Source organism: Podarcis filfolensis, assembly GCF_964270895.1.
Source record: "Podarcis filfolensis genome assembly, chromosome: 10".
In the NCBI taxonomy this organism is placed as follows: domain Eukaryota; kingdom Metazoa; phylum Chordata; class Lepidosauria; order Squamata; family Lacertidae; genus Podarcis; species Podarcis filfolensis.
The window spans coordinates 55,950,517-55,969,117 of record NC_139612.1 but is presented as its reverse complement, the minus strand read 5'-3'; the positions used below and the strand labels follow the sequence as shown (position 1 = coordinate 55,969,117).

General features: G+C 43.3%; 1 protein-coding gene across 5 annotated transcripts; it reads left to right on the top strand.

Annotated features, from left to right (window-relative positions):
- Positions 1-502: 502 nt before the first annotated feature.
- On the top strand, positions 503-13,984 carry ETFBKMT (electron transfer flavoprotein subunit beta lysine methyltransferase). 5 transcript variants are annotated; one of them, XM_083572419.1, is made up of 4 exons: positions 503-621; positions 8,272-8,615; positions 9,629-9,759; positions 13,235-13,984. In XM_083572419.1, the coding sequence occupies exons 2-4, from the start codon at positions 8,407-8,409 to the stop codon at positions 13,576-13,578; spliced, it is 684 nt and encodes a 227-aa protein (XP_083428545.1). In that variant the 5' UTR covers positions 503-621; positions 8,272-8,406; the 3' UTR covers positions 13,579-13,984. The 5 variants fall into 5 exon arrangements, with proteins under 5 accessions (XP_083428545.1, XP_083428541.1, XP_083428544.1 ...); XM_083572415.1 differs by having other exon boundaries at positions 504-621; positions 8,272-8,726; XM_083572418.1 differs by lacking the exon at positions 503-621 and adding an exon at positions 3,417-3,440 and having other exon boundaries at positions 8,272-8,726.
- Positions 13,985-18,601: the final 4,617 nt, after the last annotated feature.

Here is an 18,601-nt window from a genome sequence, read left to right as displayed (position 1 = left end):
GTTCTGCTGTGCAGGACTCTGGCCCAAACTCTTGCACCACCACAGACCACACGAGTACGGAGAGTTCTGGGGGTCACATTTGCCTCCTGGGCCTGAATTCCCCTACCCTGTTATCTGACAACAGGCCTCCTCCAAGGCAGCTGATGTAACAGAAAGGGAATGCTGAATAAATATAATAAAGGATTTTTAATGGTAAATGATAACACATGAAGGCTTTGCAAGGGTAGGGGGCGCTATGATGTCAAATCTTTGTTCTGAAAAAATACTAATTGCAGCACATATCTATTGTACTAAAATCTGTGATCACTAGATGGCCTCATAACCTAATAAATTTAGGGAAATCTAGGCATAATGTCCCTACTGTGTGAGTGGCATTAAATCTGAAAGGTTTACTCTGACAGGACTCTGCTGTTCCCTCATGCACCACACAAGGATGGCAGAGATCTATTTATTTATTTTAAGGTTGCCCCTGAACATATATCACAGTACAAGGTTCCAGAACATAGGCCTCTTGTTGCCTTGGTAACGGAGATGTCATTACAACAAAGTAGGCCGGCATTTCCTTCCTTACCAGTTGGGTGCATTGACACCTCATGGAATACAAGTTAAGGTAGCTTTAAGGTAAGAAGAGTTGATACACTTGACAATGTTTGCCACTGTTTCCACTAGGGTTGCCAACTTCTTTTAATCTGCCCCATGCCTGAGCATTTAATAGGAGCCTGGCACACAGAAATGTAGCCAGTGAGCCTTTTTCTGGCACGGAGGAAAAGTGAGAGGAAAAGCTAAGTCTGCACACTTTTGTACTTGCTTACAACGGAGACGATGAGAGTACAATACTCTGATAAGGGAGGGGGAAATGACATAATATGAAAATAGCTGGAAATCTCTCAGCCTTGCTCTCATCAAGGGGAATGGAGTTAAGTTTTGGAGTCTAAGTCAAGGAGGCCTATCAGGCAAACCTAGCAGGTTTCTACCCCTCATAACACCTGAAACATGGGCGACCCACTTTAGTGACGTCTATGGCATGTCAAAGTGCAAGTAGATAAATAGGTACCGCTTCGGCGGGAAGGTAAACGGCGTTTCCGTGCACTGCTCTGGTTCGCCAGAAGCGGCTTAGTCATGCTGGCCACATGACCCGGAAGCTGTACGCCGGCTCCCTCGGCCAGTAAAGCGAGATGAGCGCCCCAACCCCAGAGTCGGTCACGACTGGACCTAATGGTCAGGGGTACTTTTACCTATGGCAGTGAAATGAACTTATTCACCTATACACCAGAAAACTCTGATCCTCCCTGGCTGGCCACCTGTCTCAACTAAAGAGATTGGAGAACTTATTGTGTTGCTGTGTCCTGGTAAAGCACTGGGTGGAAGATATGGTCCCTCCAGAGATATTCTCCTCAGATGTAAATTGGTGGGCCCCAATTTTGGCCAAACTATTTACTCACATAAACATGACTGGCGACATCCCCTCAGAGTGGCACACCAGCATAGTTGTACCAATCCCCCCCCAAATGAGACCTATTGGATCCCAGTAACTATAGACTCATAAGTCTCCTAGATGTGGCTTCCAAATTATACTCACAATATCTATTAAATAAAATTCTGGACTGGGACGGCAAACAAGCCATCATCCCTGAAGAACAAGCAGGATTTAAGAAGGGCTGGTGCACTACAGACCAAGTTTTTGTTTTGTACTACCTAATCTGTTAATTCACCAATGAATTTACTAGAAGCAATGCAGCTAGGAAGCCTGATCTTTATTAAAGGAAATAAACTGTTGCAACAAGGTCCCCACTCACCACACGCAGGAGGGAGAACAATGCTGTTCAAGCCCCTATATACAGTAGACTTTTGAAATTGCCCACCCTGTAGCCCAAGACTGTTGCAGGTAACACACCTGCCTTCCTGGGTCCCACTAATCAGACACACAGGAGCGGAGAGGAGAGAATCCAAAGTTCCTTTATTTTGCTGCACAGCAAAGTGTTCCAGCTGAGATCGCTCTCAGTCTGGACCCTGGGGTGTCACCCTTAGGAGTCTTTTATAAGTTTCAGAAACAATGGAAAACATAGGAAAATCCTTGGTCTCACTTGGATTACCAAACAAAGACACCAGCCAGGAATATAGGAGCAAAACAGCAGTCTGTAGGCCTGGTCTTTATTTTAAAGGACTGTTACAAGAGGACTTCCACCCACCACATGGGAAAAGCACAGAACAAAGGATTGCTCCCACTTTTATAAGTTTTACAAAGATACCTACAACACACCTAAATTTACATCATGCATACGTCACAAATGCATCACAAACTGAGCATCGGGTTTGTCCCCATCCTTCCCTTGACCTCCACCTCACACCCATCAAGTAAGACAAAATAAATATTTACAAGTTCCTGGTTTCCCAGGCCAAGTTAATCACACCTCTTTGTCCCAACCAAGAACCTAATCCATTCCTGGATGGTTTGCCATTGTCCATGGAATGACTGCCTGTCTGACACCCATTGCCAGAAAGTGTTTTGTGGCGACATTTGCCAAAGTGATTGTGTTGATTTTGGTCAGGGGTTGGCAAGGTTTACCTCGCCTGGGCCAGTTCACTCCCGCAGAGATCGCTCCGTGGGCACAGATGCAATTTTCAGCGCCACGGAAGCAAGTCCCCGCTCCGTGCTGCACCAGTTTAGTGCAGCGCACAGGGACTCGCCGAGTGGGCAGCTTGGTTCGCCGACCCCTGATTTTGGTAGTTGGGGTGTGTGTGTATGGTATCTGCTGGAGGGGCAACACCCCCCCAACCTTTACATAAACTACAATATAAAACCAATCACAAATCCCTCATTGCTTTATTTGGAAGCGAAGCAAGCACCCTGATACTGTTCAAAACTTATACGTGCGTGGCTGTGGCTGTGACTGCAACCCTTCAGTTCTGCTGACATCTCATTTAATTTGTTTACTTCAGCTTATTTACTGCGCCTCCGCATCCCATAGCCTTAATACTGCTCTTTGCTAATACAGTATTGTAGACGGGGACAATGGCTCATTGGCAATTGGAAGCTCCTTAGCAGGAAATGTGCGTCTGCTTTAAAATGCTATGCATGCACTTTCTCACTTTTACACTTTTGACCTCATGCTTGCAGGAGCCTTGCCAACAAGACTGTCTGTGGTATATTTGTAGATAATCTTGTCAACCGGATCTTCGTATCTTTAGCATTACATGTGGGAGATGAAAGCTGCTTGCGCTTTAATATTACAAGTATACAGGGGGTCATGCTGGGTCTATTACCTTTACCTGACACCCACTACCACAAAAGCACCCCCCAAAACATTATACATATATCACAGAAGGAGGTGGTCTCCAGCAGAAATTTGAGAGTGTTGCTTCTCTCCTGTCTGCCAGGATACCTGATAAAGCCTTACTTGATTGCATTTTCTGGGAAGCCTGACCATTCCTTCAAGATGGTAAATACTTAGTTCCTGAATCTTTTATGCATATTGATAGTGTGCTCAGCTTAACAGATACTTGCCAGACTGTATTTGCAAACAGAGGTATAAGCCCCTACAGTCAAAAGACAATTGGAAAGCTTTTCCCATTTCCTTCCTCCTTGCAGTGAAATATTTGAGGTCAATTTGGGAGAGTCAAAATGGCTTTAGGATTGTTCTCCTGTACTATTTAAGATGTGGTTTATATACTTCTGTATGTGTTGGCCTTGTACATTTATGAACATTTATTTTATATTTGAGACCTTAGAATTTTTTATAACAATTGTAAAAGTCTTTGGCTATATACTATAAAATTGACTATGTATGTTAGGGAGCGGTGGGAGGAAATGGGCATGCTCTGTTTTGAGTGTGCTCAGTCTTTTTGGAGAGAAATGAATACTGAGCCACTATTGCTATTGTAACACCCTGCTTGTGGTTAACGCTTAGCTGGAATGAAATATTCAACGCAGCAATAGAGAAATTAAAATACTAATTTACTTGTCAGACAAATAAATGATAGGCACAGTGGTATATGGTTACCAAAGCTCTGCCCCCTCCAGCCCTGATGGCCAGCTGCTTTTCCCATTAGCTCTTCCCAAAATTTATTGCCCTTTAACTCTCTCAGTATACCTTAAACCTTAGGAAAATATGACTAGAGTCTGATGGGAGGCACATGGTATTATTTTCTGTTAAACAATAAATCTTCCTATTTACCAACTCTTAATTAGTGTTTTTGCAGCTTGATTGTATTCTGTAATATGTAGGGTCAATGTAACATTTGCTCCCAGCCTGTAATTCCCTTTTACAGGCTACTGCTATAAATCAGGGGGGGCCCTTGTTCAGGAGAGCAGGAAGATAAACAACTGCCAAAGTACTTAGCCAGCTGGTTTCTGCCTGGCATGAAACATACAAACATTTGCAAATATATATTTAAGCTCATTTTAAAATACAGGCCTTGATCAGATGTCTCACTATAGCAATAAAGACTTGAACCTTTCCACTCATTGCATTGGTGAGGAGTTGCTACTCTTCTAGACAGCCAGCGTCTGCACAGACAGAATTATATATCCAGTCCTTTTTTTAAATAGAAAAATAGGTACCGGTATTCACCATGAAGTTGTTACAGTGTGTGTCACACTTTTTAGCTACACACACAAAAGAGATGCCAGTACTGTGTACCATTGAGTACCCCCTGAAAAAAAAGAGCATTGTATATAGCAGTCCATTTAAGAATTTGCATTTGAGCTTATTTCCCCTCCTCCCTTCCATTCCTTTTTCCTTGTGTGTCCTGTCTTTATGTAAACTGCTATGGGAGCCCTTTTTAAACTTAAGAGCTGTGTATAAATGCCATCAATACACAAACCAAAAGCATATGCAAAAACAATTTTTGACCCTACCAAGCTTAGTGCTTGAGAAATTGTGCTGCATTTGACTTTATTATTTTATTTTTATTCCACCCTTTTCCCAAGGAGCATAAGGTTCTTTCCCCTCCCTATCTTTCTATGCACAATTACCCTGCAAGGTAGGTTTGACTGAGGAATACTGACTGGCCCAAGGTGGGGATTTGAACCCATGTTGTCCTGGTTCTAGTTACAGCTTGTTTACCCACTAATTACAGCTGTGGGAGGGCTAAATGTGGCCCTCCAAGCCTTATCTCTGGCCCTTGGGACTCTGCCCAGGCTGCACCCCTCACAAATCTTGTTTCACAATCTTCTTCGGTGTTTTTGTCTACCTAGAAGTGTCCTTGGGCTCTGATATGCCTCTGGGTTGCCTGGGTGGTGACAGAAAGGTATGCATGTGTGTACAAACTAGCCAGCCCACTCTACAAAGATATCATTTCCATTTGTCGCTCTGTCCATTTTTGTCAGCACTAGCACGTGTCCCCCATAAAATGGTCCAGAAGAGAATGCAAGCTTTGAACTGAAAAAGTTCCCCCACTCTGGATTACACCATACTGGTGTAGCACAAAGAATCCTTTGTAACATTTGCATTGTATTTGCATTGTTGAACTATTACAGAAGAGAAGACGAGAGAAGGAAAGACTGGGGTTATCAGTTTTTTAAACACTGGCTCCACTTCTCTGCCTTTAACTGCAGAATGGGACGCTGAGATGGAATAGGCAAAGATTATCTCCATGCCAAGAGAAGCTTCACCTGTTGAGCTTCTGTATGCCAGGCTGCAGTTAAATATACAGGGCAAGGATAGTTTAAAAAGCAAAAAAAAAAAAATACTAGCAGAAAAGGCTTGGCTCACAAACGCAGGAGGAACGACAAACACAATCTGAAAGCGTTCTCAGAAGCTGTTAACACAGGGAAATTGAAGCGGCGGCTCTCTTAAGGCGTTATTGGACTCCAACTCCCATCAGCCCCTACCACCACGACCACAGATGAGGCTTGATGGGAGTTGTAGTCCAGAATGTTCCACGTTCCCGGTGCAGCAGCTAAACAAAGCAATAACACTTCCGGTTGTTAATCGAACGCGAGGGGCATCCCATGCGGGTAAAGGAATAGGACGAGGCACCATAGAGGTTTCGGTGACGGAGCGGTTCCGGGATGCCCGTTGTGCTCCAGCCCGCGGGTGAGGGTGTTCAAATGGAATCCGGAAATGAGGATTGTTATTATCACGTTTTCTTCTTCGATTCCTCTGGCCAAGGCGCAGGGTAGCGTAGCTGCGGGTACAACCGGGAAAGGCTTTAGCAAAAGCGGGGGGCCGCTTTGTTTCTGTGAGTGCAAATTGTTGATGAACGCGAGAGATTTTGCAAACAAAGGCCACTCTCAAGCGGTCCCTCGTTTCTCTCTCAGTGCTTAGTCGTGGCTACCTTATTTCCTACTGGGATTGTCAGAGAGGAAAAATCACTGGGAGCGATGACCTGCTTCCCAGTGGAATTAACGGGTTGGTTTTATCTTGCGTTAGACCCCTACAAATGAGTGAACCTAAGTTTTCATGTACTGTACATGAATTTCAGTGGGTCTACTCTGAGTAGCTTAAGGTTGGCTACAGCCCTAGGTTTCTCTGCTATCAGGTTGTAAAGCATCTGTATATAAACACAAGCCATTTTCTTAAGCTAGGAGTTAACAAAATAAACGAAAGCTTCTTGATAAAGTAGCATATATGATATCCCCCTGGTGTTCACGTTTGACATTCTAGAGTAGATTGTAATGTAAAGACCGCATTTTCACTAAAAAAAAACTGCTGAAAGAATTCATGATACGACACGACAAAAATGCAGTTCATTCAAAATTGAATGTAATTAGACTTCTCCTAACACAGTTTCCAGAGATATTGCCAAATTATGAGATGATGCTATGCATGTTTGCTCAGAAGTAAGCCTCACTATGTTCAGTGGAGTTTACTCAGTAGTAAATGTGTTTAACCTTAGTTTGTTCCTACCAAAAAGACAAAGACTCCTGTAGCACATTAACAAGGAACAAAGTTAATAATGACATAAGCTTTCATGGAGTATGTTAAAGGAAGGTGCAGCTGTTGAATTTCTGCCTGTCCAACAACAGGGAGAGCTGCAGTTGGGAGCCCTTAAAGCTCTGGTTCTAGGATATGGTCGTAAAAAGACATATGAAGCCACTCTTTTGCTGAAACAACTGGAGCTGGGCATTGCCTGAATGGGGGGGGTGTTTGTGAGTATGTTTTCTGTGGCTCCATGGAGGAAAAGGGGCAGGATGTACATGTAATAAAATAAACAAACACATCCAAGCTTAAACAAGGTTATCAAAGGAAGACCTTGTGATTGGTCTCCCATGAGTCCTGTGGAATCAGTTGCTCTTTAAGCAGGTCTCTGTTTATGTCTATGTGGTCTATGTGGTCTCTGTTTCTACCCCCTCGCTTCTGAACTCTATTTTTCAGACGACAACAACAGGAAGTTTCCACCCCCAAAAGTCTGTCAGGTTAACAGTGTAATTTCCTCTAAGAGCAGCTGTCAGCTAAACAGCCCATGTAGCTTGCAAGCACAGTATGACTGAGAAGCAATCTTGTGCCAAGAGGGCCCCTCGGACCCCTACACCAGAAAGGATCCTGGGAACTGTAGTTTGTTAAGGGTGTTGAGAGTTGTTAGGAGACCCATGTTTTCCACAGAGCTGCAGTTCTCAGAATGGCTTAACAGCCAATACCTCTTGCCAGGGAACTCTGGGAATTGTAGCTCTGTGAGGGAAACGGTTCTCGCAACAATTCTCAGCCCCCTTAACAAACTGCTCTTCCTATGGGGAAGCCATGACTTGAAAGTGGTGTGATACTGCTATAAACATATAGTGCAGAAAGGGCCCAAGATAGGTGGAAGTTATGGTTATTTATAGAGGTATAAAACTGAGAAGGGGTGACGTGACTGGAGAAATGGAAATATAATAGTTGGGAAGGAGCGAGCCAAGTATTTATTGTACAGGGCATACAAACTATTGCAGAATAAGGAAGAAGCTCAGTGGTAGAGCACATGGGTTGCATACATAATATATCCAAGATCCAGTCTTTGGCATCTCCTGTTAAAAGGATCTCCCATGAGCTGCCACCAGCCAGAATAAGCAAGACTGGCTGGACAATAGTCTTAATATAAGGCAGAGTTATACATTTCTAGAATAATTCAAAGAGGGCTCCTAATGCAAAATACTGAAAGTAATAATAATAGCAACTATAGAAATCTGTGGACATGAGTAACTTTGGTCCATTAATTTCAGTGGGTCTACTCTTGAGTATAACTTAGCTGGATACAGCCCTAATATATGGGTTCTGTCATCCTTAGTACTAATTGATACACTCAACTAATGGCATATATACAGTGGAAATATCTGTTTTTTTGTTTTTTTAGGAATGACTTCCCATTGAGTCTGAAAGCTATAGCTGATGAGTTTTTCTTACCACTGTCTTGACACTTTCTGCTCCAAGGAAGCATTCCTGATGTGAACTTAAGCTGGGGAGGAGCTTGCTGAGAGCAGTAGAGGACATGATTTTCATAGGCTGGAGGCGGCTGATACGCTTATGCAGCAGAGACATCTTCAGTACAAGTCTAAAGCAAAAGGATGGAAGCAGCTGTTCACTTTGGAAGTGCTACCACCAGAAGACTTCAGGGAGTCTCCTGGATCCAGAGATGAGACTGTTTTTGGAGAAGAACACAGAAGTCATCAGCAGTGGGAACCTGACACCAGAAATAAGGTTAAGACTTCTGACTCCTCGCTGTCGATTTTGGCATGACAAGGCTGCCTTATGGCCATATGGGGACCCATACTGGGCAATCTATTGGCCAGGAGGCCAAGGACTAGCCAGGTATAAAACACTTATCAGTTCTAGAAGGCGTACATGCCACATGTTCACCCTGACTTAGGTTTACTAGTGTTATGGAAATAGGGTTCGCTAACGCGGGTGGTGCTGTGGTCTAAACCACAGAGCCTAGGGCTTGCCGATCAGAAGGTCGGCGGTTTGAATCTCTGCGACGGAGTGAGCTCCTGTTGCTCGGTTCCAGCTCCTGCCAACCTAGCAGTTCGAAAGCACACCAAAAGTGCAAGTAGATAAATAGGTACTGCTCCGGCGGGAAGGTAAACAGCGTTTCCGTGCGCTGCTCTGGTTCGCTAGAAGTGGCTTAGTCATGCTGGCCACATGACCGGAAGCTGTCTGGGGACAAACACAGGCTCCCTCGGGCCAGTAAAGCGAGATGAGTGCCGCAACCACAGAGTCGGCCGCAACTGGGCTTAATGGTCAGGGGTACCTTTACCTTTAAGTGGGAGGTCAATCAACCAGACAAGAATCAGCTAAGAAACTCTTTATTCCTGAACAGGAAGGGTGTGCCCTGCACCTATTGGTCGCAGAGGCAGACCCCAAACACATATAACACAAAGTCTTTTATGCATTGAAGTAAACAACTCCTAAAACATCATCAGCTGTATGTTAGTCTTTCAGTTAGTCTGCAGAATTGCCTTATCTGTTCAGACAGTTAGCTTTCTATAAATGTTTCATGTCTTCCATGGCTCTTTTATTGTGTTCTTAGTTGTTTTCCTTTTAACTCGCACCTTCTGCATTTCTCAATGCCCTTTTCCTTACATCCATCTTCTGCTTGATTTGCGACGTATGCATTCCTTATACCACTAGCTAATTCATATTCAGTGCTAGGCTAATGCAATAGACTTTGCTTTACTTTTTTTTTACTTTTTTGTTTTTCAAAATATACTCAGATACCTTCTTGATAACCCCGAGGTTGTCAGAGAGAAGAGAGTCCTCGATCTTGGAAGTGGTTGTGGAGCAACAGCCATAGCAGCTATGATGAGCGGCGCATCGCACGTTGTTGCCAACGACATTGATCCTGGTAAGATGCTCCATTGCACGTGCAGTGCAGTCAGTCTCGGTGCATTGGGAAGAAGGGAGGACCAAATGCGGCTCCAGCATGTTACAAGGTAACATGATAGACAAGGAAGCCTTTGAAAGAACTGAGCATGTCCCATAGCCATTGATTTGGAGGCAGGGCTACTTGATAGTGAAACAGTCAACACATCGGTGATGATCTTCCAGCTTTGTTTAAATGAGATACCCGTTTTGCAGAAGAGAAATGGTGTAGAACAGGTGTTAATTCGCCCTCTATTAAAGACATCCAGGATGAGCAGTTTCCCCTTGTCTGTCTGAAGGATAAAGAACCCTACACTGACATTTTGGCTGACTTCCCCAAAGTAGCTGGCGTTCTTTTATAACTCCTCAAGATAAAAGGTAAAAAAGGTAAGACCCGCCCCCCCCAGATGATTAAGTCCAGTCAAAAGTGACTATGGGGTTGCGATGCTCATCTCGCTTTCAGGCTGAGGGAGCCGGTGTTTGTCCACAGACAGCTTTCTGGGTCATGTGACCAGCATGACTAAACCGCTTCTGGCGCAACCGAACACCATGACAGAAACCAGAGTGCACGTGTTTTTGTGTTTCTGTACCTCCTAGATCAGGAAATCTGCTTGTTTTTCACTATTTGTTCCAACCACAAACTGTCTGGTTCTAACCACCACAACATCTGGCAAGTTATTTACTTTGTCTTCACTTCCTTTCCTTTACTCACTGGAAAATGTTGCCCTAGATTTAGAGAAGTCACATGACTCACTCATGCTAAGCTTGCCAACTTTGGTGAGGGGAGAAAAACCAGTGTGGAAAAAGCAAAACACACAGTGTTCTTGCAAGGCAGAAAGCAAATGTAAAGAGAAACATAGTAGTCTTTTTATATGAGCAAAGTCAGAGATTGGTTTGGGGCTGAGCCACAATTGAAGCCAAATCTCATAGTGTTGTCTAGTGGTTGGAGGGCACATACCGTAAATTTCGCTCCAAAACACGCACTTTTTTGCTCCTAGAAAGTAAGGGAAAATGCCTGTGCGTGTTATGGAGCGAATGCACGGATCGGAGCCATGGCTGCCATCAGTCAAGCAAAGCGGGAGCCGCTTACACACTCTACGAGGCTCTCGCTTTGCTTGCTTTAAAGCGACCTGGAGCCGGGGAGGAGGGAGGGAAGGAGAGTCATGGCAGCAAAGCCGGCAGCAGCCGCTTACACGGGAGGAGGGACGGAGCTAGCAAAAGTCCGTGCGCTCTCTAAACAGAGCAGTGAGGCTGCAGAGGGATGGCAGGAAAGATAAAATTTAAGCAACCAGCAGCAAAATAAAACCAACCTCGAGCTCTGAGCCAGCGCAGTGAAAACCAGGAAGTAAAAAAAAAGGCTGGGGAGGGCATGAGGGAGAGGGGGAAACTTCGCAAATCCCCCCCCCCCGCGTCTCAGCTGATCCGCGGGACGGAGCAGCTTATTTTCAGGCAGGATAGATTTGAGCATTGTCTGGGTCCTAGTGCCCCTACCGCTTTTTTGTGCTCCATTCTATTGCTGCTGGTGGCTGCTTATCATTCAGGCTGCAAGGAGGAGCGCTTTTACACAGCTAATGGCGAATCCCCTGCAATCCAAGTCCTCCTCACTTGCTCAAATCTATTCTGCCTCAAAACAAGGAGCGGAAGGAAAAGGCTGCAAACTGTTAAATGGAAAAAAAACCCAGGCACAGGGCAAATACCTTAAGTATACCTTTAAAGCAACAGTGCTCTTCCCCCCCCCCCGCTCAGCTCGCAGAAAAGCTCCTTCTCCACACACCCCACGCGTGCTCCTTGTCCCTTGAGTTCTTTTCCTTCCCTCCCCACTTAAAACGTGGTTACAAAGCATGGATCCACATGGATCCTCAGGATTTTTGCACTGGGTCACCCCAAATTCACCATCAGATCACATAGCATTTCCATGGCTATAGCCTGCACCAAAAAACACACACGCACCCACTGTTTCATGGGGCCGCAATGGCGCAAAAACGTTACAAAGCATGGATCCACATGGATCCTCAGGATTTTTGCATTGGGCTACCCCAAACTCACTGTCAGATCACATGTCTGTGGCCACAGCATGAACCATAAAAATCATACATCCACTGTTTCGTTTAGAATATTTTTTCCTTGTTTTCCTCCTCTAAAAACTACATGCGTGTTATGGTCAGATGCGTGTTATAGAGCGAAAAATACGGTAGTCCTCAATATGAACACACTTCAGGAAGTAGAAAATGATCTTCAATGGGTTGTAGATTCCACCCTGAACAGCTAGATAAGCTACTCACCAGAGCATATTCAAAGGACAACGAAAGGCAGCTGTTTTGGTCCATTCAAAACACTAAAGAGATTTGAACTTTCCCCCAACCATCAGCCCCAACTTGGGGCCATTAAACCCGCCTTACAGAATGAATAACCAGCCTGTTACCCAGTTTAGGATCCAATATAAGAAATACAGCACAAATTCCACAATTGAAACCAAACAATACTACTATGGCTAATCGTCATCATAATCATCATTATTCCACATTTAAAATAACATAATTAAAGAGAATTCTCAAAACATTGTGCTTAAAACAACTAAGAAGCACAAAAATTGAAAAATATGAAAATGCATCATAATTGCAATATATCATATTGAAATCTTACACAGAACACATACCTCAATTGTTTACCCTGCAAAACACTATTTCTGCTCTCTGTTGGGGACCCCTTCCTCTTTCACATATCACATTCTTATCCCATAGCTAATGAAACATCTGGCATTCTAATTCCACCCACACAGTTCCTAGTCCTTTGATGCCTGTCCAGCAGTTAGTGCCGAGCCACCCAGATGCTGCTGAAGCAGTGGGTGCTATTTCTTCTCACATATTCCCTGAGTAATAGAGGGCACACATTAGTATAGGTCTAGAACTTAAACATGTATCCTAACACCTAACTGACTATATCAACTATCCCACACAAGCTGAAGCCACTCTAGATTGGTGCTCAAGCTAGCTAATGGATGAGGGTCTTACCCAGAGTCAGGGATGTAGATGTTACTGTTCTCAGTGGCATGAACTCTGGTCTGATGGAGAAAGGCCTCCCTGCATAAGCGGTCCATGCCGACTTTGGTGTAGGGTTGGGTCAGTCAATACACTCAGTGATGTAAATGATGCGACTTGAGCAGCCTTCACCAATCTGGTACCCTTCAGATGTTTTGGACTACAACTCCCATCATTCCCAGACAGAGTACAAAATATAAGGGAGGCACCAGGGACTTGAATGTGATCAGCCCATGAATTGTGTCCCTAGCAATACTCTGCCCACAGAGACTATAAGATAGCTTGTTAAAAACAATTCTGGCAAGGAAAGTATTGCCCAACAAAGGATCCAAAAGACTAGAAAGTTGACCAGTCCAGGTGGCATTACCAACTCAAAAATTTGGGCACTGATCTTTTCTTGTTTGTTTCCTTATTTCTCAGTTGCAGGAGCTGCCATGCTGCTGAACTGTGAACTGAACAACCTGAATCCTTTCCATGTTCTCACAGAGAACCTCATTGGTACAGAAGTAGACAACTGGGATCTTATTATCCTAGGGGACATGTTTTACAGTGAAGCTCTTGCAGACAGCCTTCATCAGTGGCTGAAAAACCACATCCAGACTCATAGGACTAAAGTGTTAATTGGAGACCCCGGCAGGCCCTATTTTGTGTGCCACAAAATTCAGAAGCAGCTTCTCAAAGTCAGTGAGTATGACCTCACCAAATCAACGCAGCAAGAAAACAATGGGTCCACCAGTACTGTGGTTTGGCACTACCAGCCTTGACTCTCCATGGACCTCAAGTGCAGAAATACTGGACTATATTGCATGTCACTTGAACCACTAAAAGCCCCATTTTGTGGCAGTTCAAATTCTGACTGGTGCCAATACATACTATACTGCCTATATGCATTCTATCAGCATGCATACATTCTATATATTTCAATGACACAGCATGGTTTGTACCAGCTGAAGGTGGCATTTGTGCAGACTGGGACAGGTGTAATAAAAGAAAGCACTTTGCTGTATAATTCCCACTTTATTCAATGGAAATTATGTGTGCATGCCAGTATGTGGCTGAGTTTTATTCTTTAGAAACATAAAGAAAAAAACTGTTTTCAGTGAAGTCTTTTACTTGCAGAGGATGGGTGTATCAGTAGTTGCTGATGTTGATTAAAAATGTAAAATCCTATCTCCCTTGTAAAAATTTGATAAACCACCTCTTTGTGGCAGCTCACATGGAGCTTTGGTTACACTGGAAACTGCAAACAGATGTACTATCTGCAAGTGGTATGTGTTGTGTCCCACAGGCCTAAATGCAGATCTTGGTTGAGCGGTTTACTGAGACCTTGAAAGACCCAGTTGCAGGGATTCCAAATGATCGGTTGTAAAGCTTTATTGTAGTCACTCTTTCAGTATTTACTTTTGTGAACACTTTTGAAGTGTTGGAAGGAGCGGATAGCAACCAGTTTCCAATATCAGTGACCCAATGTCCTTTAACAGAATGCATATCAACAACCAAATCTGCAACAGTGCGTGGAGAATTATAAGGCATGAAAAGACTGAAATGGTCTCTCAGATTGGGCAGCAATATCCAAGAGGCACTATTTAGTCATCATGTGACAAACTTGCATCAACATTTTATGAGCAAATCTCCAAATCTTGTTCATGTCTTCCAGCAAATTGTCACAGAACTCGGGCCCTATTTGATAACTTCTACAATTAATAAATACACACAATCAACACACCTTGGCTGGTTTGACAGTGAGTGCAAGGCAGCTAATACAAGTTCTAGCTAGGGCAGGCTTCCTCAACCTCGGCCCTCCAGATGTTTTTGGCCTACAACTCCCATGATCTAGTTAGCAGGACCAGTGGTCGGAGATGATGGGAATTGTAGTCTCAAAACATCTGGAGGGCCGAGGTTGAGGAAGCCTGGGCTAGGGCAATTCAGGATTTGTGTACGAATCTGTAAGAAGAATCCTCAGAAAATTTGATCAAATGTAGATTGAAATACAAGAGTCTGCTCGAAAACAGGAAAGCTGAATATATTAAAACCCAGTGGCAGGAATAGGAGTAATGGACCAGAGGGTTATCAGTAATGGAACAACAGAAAGTTATCAGACCAAACTCTCATCAGTTTGTTTAAGAAATGCCTTAATTGAGCTGCAGTTCCAAGTGATGCCCTCTGCAGTCTTGGGACTCGGCTAGATTTGTAAAGAAAAAGCAATTTATATGTGTTGTATATGTGATATAACATTGTGCCACCAGATAGCACTATGGAGTCCTGTTTTTCTGTACCCGTTTTCCCTGTTTAAATTTACAACTCGTGTAACTGAAACGCTTCTTTGATGTGTCCTGATTCAGTCTTGGATGGACACTGCACAAGGTCCCATTCTCAGTCAGACTTTGTATTTGTGGAAGACATTACTCATTATCTTCTAGTTGCCCCTTATATAGAGGTCACTTTCTGAAACCTTTGTTCTCACAAGCAAGCAGGTAGGCCCCGACAGAAACGATTCGGTTTCTTTTGAATGTCAGTAATAGCTTAGTAACACAGAGTGACCCTCTACGCATTAGCTGGAGAGAGGAAAATCAGGAAAAATGAGTCCGATAAAATCACTATAAATTGTTGTGATTTGCAGCTTTAATCTTGAAATCCAAGTTGAATTTAAGTTTGTAGGTGTCTCTGGTAACTCTTTTATCATAGATGTTGGCTAATATTATGGACATATGTTCTTTATTATTTTGTTAATGCTATTGCTACAAGTCTGCCATGGACTTTGGCTAGAATAATAAACTTGCAAACTGAACCTCCCATCCACCCATCTGTCAGATGGGGAAATGAGTGGGACACGTCCACTAGGTTGCACGAATAACTCCCAACTCCCTAGGCCAGCAGCCAAGCTCCCAAAGCAAGCAGGTAAGCATATGTGGGATGGCTCTGAAGCAAGTACCAGTTAGTTTCAGGGTTATACTGACCACCAAGATGGCTTTACACATATGGTACTTGGCAGTGACTGCTAAATTTACACAACACTGCTGAGTGATGCATGGTGAAACAAATGGATATTTTCGATGCTGATTGGTTTACATCTGTTTCTTTTATTAACTGTCACCCAGAGGAACCCAGACCCACTATACAGTGGTACCTCTGGTTACGTACTTAATTCGTTCCAGAGGTCCGTTCTTAACCTGAAACTGTTCTTAACTTGATGACCACTTTAGCTAATGGGGCCTCCCACTGCCACCGCCACACAATTTCTGTTCTCATCCTGAAGCAAAGTTGTTAACCCGAGGTACTATTTCTGGCTTAGCGGAGTCTGTAACCTGAAGCGTATGTAACCTGAAGCATATGTAACCTGAGGTACCACTGTAACTCATATATCTTTTTGGCTTTGGTTATTTAACAACATGCTATTATTAACTGCCTAATACACATAATGCCTGTATTTTCAATACCCATTATTTCATGTTATTCTGAATAAAAATCATCTCATAAAAAATGTAAAATCTACATCAGGGCAATAACCAGGACAACCAAACTGCCATAAAATAGCATGCAGTCTTTGACTTCTACAGAATGTTTTATCAGAGGAGGGGGTGTAGGATAGAGTGGGTTGCTGTCAAAGCCACAAGGATGTATATCTTCTCACAATCTCAAGAAAATGTGGCAAGATATATCAGACATTCAAACCAGACTCCCACTATGTGCTCTGCAGGTTTAAAGTTGCACGTAGGGCAGCTGAGATGGAAAAATGTATAAAGGTTAGCATCACGTCGGGGTCACCAGATGTTGGGTTGAAATAAACGACAGACGAATGACAAGTGTCATATGGGAGGCATCTCTCGAGCATGTCTCGGGGAGTCCCTTTTATTGAATATTACAGCATTGCCACATATGTGCTTGTTGCTGATCGGTTAACACAAATACAATGCAAAGGTTGCATATAGGCATTAATCATCAATAGATTAAAGGTTGGGAAAGGGAACACAGAATTGGACAGGCGTGAAAACCTCCTTATTAAACTGTTACTAGTGATTGATATAGCAAAAGTAGATGTGGTCAACCATGCAGTAAGAACAGGTCAGGGTACGATGTTTCATGAACTCAATGCGAAATGAACATTCTAGGGTGAGGAAGGAACGCTTCAGCTTAGAGCGGTTTGCCAGAGTCATGTGCAGAAGCAAAACTTCCCATCATTTTCCCTTCCCAATTTTTGAAAATATAAAATCAAGCAGTTACCTAGATCTGTCTCGCTCCTTAGGTGAAACACACAGGTTCCTTCGTAGGCAGAAAACAAGGAATCAAGAGAAAGTAGGTAGCTTTTATATTAACAAAGCTAGATGTTAATTTTAGGTGGCATGCTAGGTAAAAAAGCAAAAAGAAGTCAAATTGGGTAGTTTTACTTAGCACTTGGAGTGTTTCGTCAGAGAATAAAGTCCCATCTTTGAGTAGTATATGTCCAGTTTGCAACCAGCTGTCCAAGTCATTTAAAAAATACTAGGTGCTTTTATTAATAATATAGCTAAATGGGATCTCCAGATTCAGAGACAGCATATCTCTGAAATCCAGTTTGGGAGGGAGGGAAGGAAGGAAGCAACAGATGGGGGGTTCCCAGATACATCTAGCTGAACATTATGGGGAACAGGATGCTGTCTAGGGGCTCTTCTGCTAATTCTATTTTTTTGGGGGGGGCAGGGGGGGAATCCAGCCTCTGGTATATAAGCTTTGAACAGAACAGCAGTCATTTCAAGAGTAAGAACATACAAGGGGGTCCCCACTTAAGCAGATGTACTGTTGCAGTCGCCACACACATTACTGGGATGCATGTGAGAGTGGATTCCCCGATTCTGCCCCTGTCCCCTTTTGGAGACGAAAATGGTGCACTTGTCAGCAGAAGTGCTCGTGCTGATCACGTATAAGTAGAAAACATAAAATGTAAGACCCTCACCTGGTTTAGCTGGCCGGTCAAAGCCATTCTCAGGGTACGGCCACTGTCGCATGCTGACACCTTCTAGGAGCCACAGGTGAGAGTGAGTGCAGGGTGGGGACCAAAGGTGGACAAAAGGAGCATGATATGTCCCCCACCAGAGGTACAACCCCTCCTCAGTCCTAAGTACACCTACCAGAGAGTAAATCCGATTAAACATGTACAAAGTCGGTCTACAATTCAAAATAAATTTATAAGAGTAATTACTTAAGCCAACCTTGTTATGCATTCCCTTAAATGCATTCTATTGCTATTAGTAAGCAATTTTCAAGTTCAAAAATATTCATACTGTGTTGCTAACAGCCACAGTGAAAATTAGGTTAAATAAAAGACAGCAGGTGTGGGTAGATGAATTAAAGCTGTGTGGTTTTCACTAAGGCTGAAAACATTGTACTGTTGAGTCAATTAAAGCTGTTAACACAGATCTGACCTTCGTGCTTTAATCAGGCTCTAATCAAAACTGTTTTCTGCAAAAGAAGCAACTCAGAGCACACTAAATAGAAACACAAAACCTTTCTTCATTCAGATATTGGGAAGTCCACCTTCTGCCCTGAACATGTTCATTTATTCCTTTGATTATCCAGCACAACTAGTGGAAGTGTTCTCTGAATATTTTAAGCTTGTATTCTTCCTTGGTCATGAAAGCCTAGCAGCCTTGAAGCAAGATGCAGTGGGGCAGATATATTAGTAACTTTAATGAGGCTGTTACTAACAACCATAGATATTTCTATTTAATATTTAGTGTTATACAGGTATATAATATAAAATGATACAAAATGAGATAAAAACAGAGGTTTTTAACGTTCTATAGTATACTA